This window comes from Heterocephalus glaber, unplaced genomic scaffold (assembly GCF_053883595.1).
Source record: "Heterocephalus glaber isolate CG9 unplaced genomic scaffold, H.glaber_assembly_v1.0 deba00001452, whole genome shotgun sequence".
Lineage (NCBI taxonomy): Eukaryota > Metazoa > Chordata > Mammalia > Rodentia > Bathyergidae > Heterocephalus > Heterocephalus glaber.
Window position 1 is genome coordinate 2,045,789 of NW_028258302.1, and position 7,988 is coordinate 2,053,776.

Below are 7,988 nucleotides of genomic sequence, written 5' to 3' on the forward strand. Positions count from 1 at the left end.
TGCACAGGGATTGAACTCGGATCCTTGCGCTTGTGAGGCAGGTGGCAGAACCACTGAGCTAAATCCCCGGCCTTCCTGTTTCATTCTTATGTACTCTGAAATGCGTTAGAACAGAACAAACTATAAGAAATGGCTGCATCAGCACTTTCTCATGCTTCCTTGGTACATCCTAGTACAATAGAAAGAGCATGGGTGTTGGAGTCAAGTGAACTGATGTCACATCTTGTCTCAGTCCCTTATTATTTGACTTGGGGTAACATGCTTGTTCTCTTAAACCATATCCTCCTTACTTAGATATAAAGATCATAAGAGTTGCTTTGTTAAAAGCTTCTAGGTGGATTAGTGGCACATTAGGAGATGCTCACTGAGGGTTCGCTTGTTTTCTTCCTTTCTTATCTACCCAAGCCTCTACTGACTTTGCCTTTTCCCTCCCAGGCCATCACGGAACCATGAACCAGCAGCACATGATGCCTTCCCAAGCCTTCCAGATGCGCCGCTCCCTGCCCCCAGATGACATCCAGGATGACTTTGATTGGGATTCAATTGTGTAGAGTGTGTTTCTGTAAAGCCTCGGACCCCACTGTCACTTTCTCTGCAGTAAAGAGAAAGGTTTAAGAGAATCCAGTTGAGAAAACAAGGTTCCTGATCACTTTACCAATGTTATCAAAAATTCTTTTGAAGACAATCAAAAAGGTTTTAGCTGGATAACTTAACTGCTTTTATCTGACCCAAACAAGTACTACATGTTTGTCTCCCTGCCTACTGCCCTATGTAGCTCCTAACTGTTGTGTGATTTGGACGGCTTTTTGCATATTTGTGTAAGTTTGATGTTAACCACAAGTGCCAGACTGATTTTTTCAGACAGAGCCTATTTTGCTGCAAGCAGTTTATAGATACATATGTGTAAATATATGTACAAAAATTACTGAAAGGCTTCAGTTTTTCTAATTGGATTATTATGTATTGAAAGGAAAGTTACTGTCAGTTTTTATTCCTTTTTAGGCTATTTTCTGCAGGATGCTTTTAACTAAGGTAGGAACTGAAAGGAAATATATTTCTCCAAAGCCCAGTTTCCCTCATTTAATCTTTTGCCAGAAATGTGGGTAATAAATAAAAAAGTCTATTCAGTAAATCAAGAAACCAAGAGCTTGATGCTCTCCAAATAATCCAGAGGGGCATGTTGTTCCTGAGCAGCATAAAGAACTGACCAAAATTGTTTTGATGTGGGGGAGTATAGAGTATATGTTGTACCTTGTTGATGTCTATTTCCTAAGTCTGAATTATAACAGCTCTGAAATTTGTTTGATTAGAAGATAGGCATTACTTGGGTCTATAAACAAATCAATGCCTCTACATTCGCTTATGTATTTATTATTCAAAAGTGTTATTTTAATATTTATTGCCACCTTTTGTGAATGCTCGGCTTTTATTGGGTTTGCTAAGGAAAAATGTGTCTGAAAGCATAGAGTTATTTTTCTTGGTAAGAGTTTACAGACAAGACAATCAGAGGGACATTTTGTCATTCTCTTTATCATCACTCCTTTTACCAGGTAAGTATATTTCTTTATGTTAGCATTCCTGCTGACCAAGACTTAATAGCTAAATTGGATTTTTCTGGAATTTGAATCAGAGTCCATTTGGGCGAGAGAACAGCAAGGCAGGGTTTATAAAGCAAGTTTTCCCACTCATTTTCTTTCTGTTTAGGAAGCACTGAAAAAGAGGTATGGCTACAAATAGAATTTATTTGCCTCAGTCTTTAATGTAGTTATTAAGTGGCCTGCTGTTGCTGTGTCCTGTCTGTGTGCACCTGAAATTTGGTCACTGTCTTTGAAAGGAAGCTCTTCGTGTAGGGGTTTTTAATTGTTTTGTCTTATCACAGTTCCTTTGCATGTATTGATTGTCTGAGTTTTATAATGCAGCTAGAAGAAACAAGATTTTTTTCCCCTAATGAATAGGTTTTGAATGGATTTTTTTTTGAATTTTTTTATTTTTTGAATTGATTCTTTAGAGCAACAACAAAAACAAAAAATCTTTTCAATTTTAATGAGGAAAGGGGTCTCATCAAATTGAGGAATAGTTGCTCACTGGTTGCTTTTTTAGCATTTCTGATTTCTTTCAGACATGTTAAATCACTTTAATTAGCCTTAGTGATTTCTTTGGTTGAGTAATCTCTACTTGAAATAAACATTTTTGTTTCCCTGTGTATGTATGTTTGAGAAAGGGAGAGAGTGTTTGTGAACATGTATATGTTTTTTTAATGGAGTGTTGCCTTCGATGAATAACTGGGACACCAGCCATGCTAAGGGCTTGTGAGGTGGAAGAAAAAGGAAGAGCTTTGTGTTTCTCTATTGTTTGGGCCCTGCTTGGCATGAAAAAGGAAGCTCAGTTCCAGTCCCTTGGATCAGTGAAAATCAGAGGATTCTGGAAAGGTAGCCAACAGGCTCCTCTTAGAAGGATCAAGGCAGGAAGAGATTGCAGCCTGCAGAGTAAAAGCTTGAAAAAGGCGGATGATTTTCAATAGTCTACTTGAGTCACTGTTTTCTAGACACCAAAATAGCTGTTTTAAAACTGAATTGCTTGGATAGCAATGTGCACTTTAAATAATTTGGGTATTGGAATGCAGCCTCTTAAACTGAATGATTTAGGTAGAACCACTGACCATGATTTTATAAATTATGTGAAGCTGATATCTCATTCGGCAGTCATTTATTGATTTTCAATGGTCAGTACTTTTATGAGTATTTAAACTTACCAAGAATGTTCCTGGAGGCAAAGTCTGCACCCACACCTGCCCCACTCTCCTGTGATCCAGGCAGCCCAGGAGCCCAGGACAGGCCTTTGCCGTGGACCATGGCCAGACGGGGTTACCTGGTGAGGTGCAGAGTCCCTCTAGTGGCCATTTCTCTTGGTAATTGCTAATGGAGGGTACCTTCTGTCTTGGGCTTAAATTAGACTTTTGGGGAAAACAATAATGCCTATAATCAGACATGGACACTCTGTCCAGGAGAATAATCCGACTGGCATTTGTGGCAGTTTTTGAAATGTAAATGTATTCATGTATGTTCTTGTAAATATGTGTCTCTCAAATGTCCTTTGAAGTGGGAGGGAATCAATCTGGGGATAATTTCAAATGGAATAGAGTATTTTGATATTGTGCATTCAGAGGGTGATGTGTACATACCTATATTGTATATATGTGATGAAAATGCATTGGCTTTTTGTGCAAACACAACCTGCTTTCTGTACTGATGTTGGACAGTGTTTTAATGTTTCTACAGTTTTGCTATTGCACGATTTCATATTCTGCCTCTATGATGAATGGCACCCATTCTTTGTAACTGTTTAGTGCTGTAAAGAAATATTCCAAGTGTCATTAGGATTGTCGCTGCCAGAACTGATATGCATGAATGGCACTTAAAATAAATATATTATGTTAACTCTATTTACAACACTGATTGTTCTTTGTCATTTGTGCAGCTGAGCTAGTAATTTAGAGCTGGTCTAGATGCACAAACCCCATGGCCAGGGCCCCAGAGCTCTTGGGGTGTTTGAAATTGTGTCCCAAAGCATTCCTGCCTCAGAACAGTGCATGCTGCCATTCATTGACCATCTCATTAGTTTGCGAATTTGAGGAAGTTAATCTCTCTGTGCCTCATTTTCCTCATTTATAATCCCATTATAAAACGAAGATAATAACTGCCTCCTAGAGTTGAGGTGTGGTTACACCACTCATTACATTTAAACATTTAGAATAGCACCTGGAGCACAAAGCCCGCTGGTGATGTTTGTGTTCTAGCTACAGGAACAACTCAGATCTGTCTAGATTTTTTAGTTGGCCAATGACAGCTGAGATTTGAGTCCAAGCATCATGTTCTTTTACAGAGTCCGCTCATCCCAAGTGAACTCCGCATCTTGCCCAAACCTTTGTTTGCTGTCTTGTCTCTGAACTGCCTTCCCAGAGAGCAGTTTCCAAAAAGTGACAGTAGAGGTTTTTTTTTTTTTTTTTTTGCAGAGGAGATACTCTGTGCCAGCCTTCCTGTGAGAAACCCAGAGATGAGGAAGCCACAGTTCCTGTCTTTAGGGAACACTGACTTGCTCAGGGCAGGGAGCAAATGCTAGCCCAGGGAAACTGGCTTGGAAAGCTACTCTGGAATTCTGCATTCCCCGGCAAGGCAAGAGATTCTGAGGGTGAGGGTTAAATCATGCTGAGGCTGGGGACAAGGTACAGGTTAAGGAAAGCCTTCTGGTGAGATGGCCAATTTAAATTGAACCTTCAAAGGTTCTGAGACAGATGGGAGAAGATATTTCTGTTGATAACACTACTTTGAGCCCGGTGTAAGAGCTGGATTAGCATGATTACTGTGGACTGAGATGGGAGGAGGATCAGGCTGCCAGGCATAGCCATTTTATGAGAGTGGTGGTGTCCTGACTTAATTGATACGGAAGCAGGCTCAGAGAGGTCAGGTAACTTGCAGGCCAGCCACACTGGGGGAGACAGAATTGAATCTTTCTTTTTTATTATTTATTTGTATTAGTAAATGTTCACAATACATAATAATCACATTCATTGTGGAAAGTTGGTACATACATACAACACATCTTCATCTTTTTTCATCTACTTCTCCACTCTTTCTCCATCGACCCTGTTAACTCTGGAAAAAGAACTTTCTTTTTGTTTTCTACTATGTATTTTATATGTTTCTCTTCAAATTATTCTTATTTTTTCATATAAGACAGACCATGTGATATTTAAACTTGCGAGTCTGATTTTTCTTTTGGTACCAGGGATCAAACTCAGGGCCTTGCACTTGCGAAGCAGGCAGCGGAACTGCTGAGCTAAATCCCCAGCCCGAGTCCAATGTTTTTAATTGTTAAATTGTTTCTTAGTAGTACAAGTTTGTAGTACATGGTGATTACATGTATGGTGAGGAGTTGGTACATGTACACTATTTGTAATACGGTTTTAACCCTTCCCCTCCCCTCCCCCTCCCTGAATCCACTGGACCTCTTTGTATATAGTTACATGTATATACTTTGTATATAGTTACATATAATACAGCCCACATGTTTGTAGTACATGATAGAATTGGGACACATTGTCTCATCAAAGAAGGAGGGAGCTTTCTCTTCAATCCCACAGTCTACCCAAGGCCTCTAGCTGCTACTAAGTTGACTTATGCAACACTGCCAAAAACATCAGTGCAGTGCACTGATGAGTTTTACTGATGAGAAAACTGAGGCTCAGAAAGGTTAACTTTCTGAAGTTTTCATAGGTGGTAGCAAAGCCAGAATCATTCAATCCAGGCCTTACTCCAAAGCTCATTTCCTTTATCTCCACTGGGAGAGAGAGTCCCATCACAATACGTCTGCTCATTGAAGGACTATAGTGGATGGCACTGTTAAATTTGTCACATTGGCTGCTTCAGATGTGGGTGGAGAACACATCTCCTGATCAGATGAAATAGTAAACAAGAGCATTAGGCTGGAAGCTGCATGTTTAATTTCTGAGGCATCAACATGTAACTTTGTGCAAAAGACTGTTCTTTATAATAAGATGTGATCTTTACCAGTTGGATAAAGCAGCTCTGGAGATAAATCACATAAGCAGAAGTTAGCATTCGAAGGATTCCCTGCATGTAAATGCCTGAGGATCATAGACCTATCCTGAAAGCTTGAAGCTTGAAGGGGCCTTAAAAAATCACCTAATACAGCCCACATTTTGTTGTTGAGAACACTGAAACCCTGAGACTGCAGTGACTTCCTCAGAGTCACACAGCTAGTTAGGGAAAATTTGGGGAAGGAGAACGGAGAGTCATTTACCTGGTAACAATTTAAAATCCTTGTACACATGGTCTTATTTACAATAAGCTGATGATATAGTACTGTTGCCCCATTTTACAGAAGAGGAAATAGCCTGGAAGAGCTGTCACAATGGAGTTGCATCATGAATACATTTAATCAAAGCTTGCAAGTTCAGTTTTACATATAGTACTTCGTCAAAAAGAGAAAAGGGAAATTTTAAATGTTATAGTGGAGTGTCCACTTAGGATGGCTACGTGACCCTGAGTGTGAGGTGGTGGATTGACATCTGAGATTGTAACTGAGCATGTCCCACTGAGCATAATTCCAGTGGCTGAAGATACCAGACTTACACATTGCCCTTGGTTGCAAACCAGCTCCTGCATCTGGTGCTTAGAGATAGATTGCAACTAGAAAAACTAGCCATACAGGGCTGAGACATCTTTTCCCACATTGGTGCCTTCCTAGAGAATGTTCAAGAGTGATTTTGAATATACCCTCCCCCAACATCGTGTGACAAGTCAACAGGTGCAAAGCACAGACCACAGCAAACTAGAATTCAACCCCCAGTCAGGTATATCCAACTCCACCTCTCAAGTGGTGCTCTAAGCAATGTGGGCCCCAGATGCAGAGTGTGCATCTTAATAGTTTCTTATCCCATGCATTTGATAAAAAATACTTCTCTTCACAACTGCATCCTGATACTATGGCTGATACTGTTACTGCCAACCTCATTTCACAAATAAATCTGAGCCACAGAGTGATGAACTCATTTGTCCAGGGTCATCTGGCTGGTAAGTGATGGCGGTAGCAATAGCAGTGGAGCTGAAATTTCAAATCTAGGCCATGCAGCTGTAGTATCTGTACCCTTCACCAGCATAGTGCTGTTATCAGGTCCGGCCCTGCTCCCTATGCAAAAAGAGAATGGGCCTTGGAGCAAAGTGAAAGCTGCTGTGAGCACCTGTGTCCGCCAGAGGGCAGGTCTGCCAGCTGTGTGCCTGCCCTTCCTCTTCTGGAAGGTTTTTCTTACCTCAGGGTTGTCTTCCCTTTCTCTGCAGCCCTCATGGTGGAATGCTCCTAAAGAAAGGTAGGGACCCCACGAGCCAGCCTTCAGCATCTGCTGCCTCTTTTCCAGGGTTTCCACTAGTTGGAGAAAGCCAAGGAGCCCTAGTTCCCAGCACTAAACATCCTGATGCTTACTGCTCCCTGACTCCAAGGTTCAGGTCAGGGGAGGTCACCCTACCGTCAGTCCCAAACTCAGCCTCCCGAGGCTCTGCTCCTCTTCTGGCATTGGCCAACAGGGACTCTCACTGTTTCTGAAGGTGTGGTATGGTGTGGGCCAGCCACACACCTTGTCCTCCTCCCCATCCCTGCTGCTGAGCCAGAGTAGTAGGCCTTAGTGCAGTGGTGGCAAACCTACATCATGTATGCTGCAGCGGGCTCTTTGTAGTATTGAAAGCTCTAAAAGATTCACCGTCACTGCCTTAGTGTCTCCACACATACACAGCAGCTCCTGTGGCTGTCACAAACATTATGATTATTGCCACCATTTGCTGGGTCCCTCCCCAGTACTTGACAGCCATTATCTGAGTTAACACTTCCAGCTGCCTTGTGAGGTTGGTCATTATCTGCCTTTTACTGCAGGGAATTGCCACTCTGAGAGGTGATGTACTTTCCCGAAGGTCACTGCCAGGGTGAGGGAGAGGGCAGGAGCCCAGATCTGCCTTCCTCTGGTCTGCCCTTCCCACTGAGGCAGATGGATTGCCTCTTCTGCAGTACTCCCCAGTTGTCCTTGTCCTCCCCCATCACCTCACCCCATCATACTCTGCCCCAGAGCCAGCTGAGCTGACGTCACTTGAATGGCACTTTGTCTCAGTACAGTACCCAAAAGGTCAGAGAGACAACTTCTTGTGTCAGACGTAGCAATAAAGATGTCAGAGAACACTTACACCCTTCTCTCTGAGGTCTGCAGGCAGAGGCGGAAATAACCCTCTGGTGCCATGAGAGTGTGTGCTTCCATTAGCCTGGTGTGACTGTGAAACTATGCAAGTGACACCTTGTGGGTGCCTATTGATCGTGTGGTCATACGTTTGAGCTGTTATGTGATAGTGCAGCCTGTGTAATTATGACTGGCACTTTGTATGTGCCCATAAGCTGCAGACAGGAGGCAGCTGGCTCATCACTCAAAT

General features: G+C 42.2%; 1 protein-coding gene across 6 annotated transcripts in view; it reads left to right on the forward strand.

The window, feature by feature from the left end:
• The window catches only part of Foxj3 (forkhead box J3), a 117,817-nt gene extending 114,375 nt beyond the window's left edge, over window positions 1–3,442 (forward strand). For all 6 annotated transcript variants that reach the window (XM_087215185.1, XM_013068168.3, XM_004871813.3 and 3 more), the window contains one exon: window positions 436–3,442. In XM_087215185.1, coding sequence (XP_087071311.1) covers window positions 436–551 — 116 coding nt within the window. In that variant the 3' untranslated portion in view covers window positions 552–3,442. The remainder of the gene's footprint in view (window positions 1–435) is intronic.
• The last annotated feature ends 4,546 nt before the right edge of the window (window positions 3,443–7,988 follow it).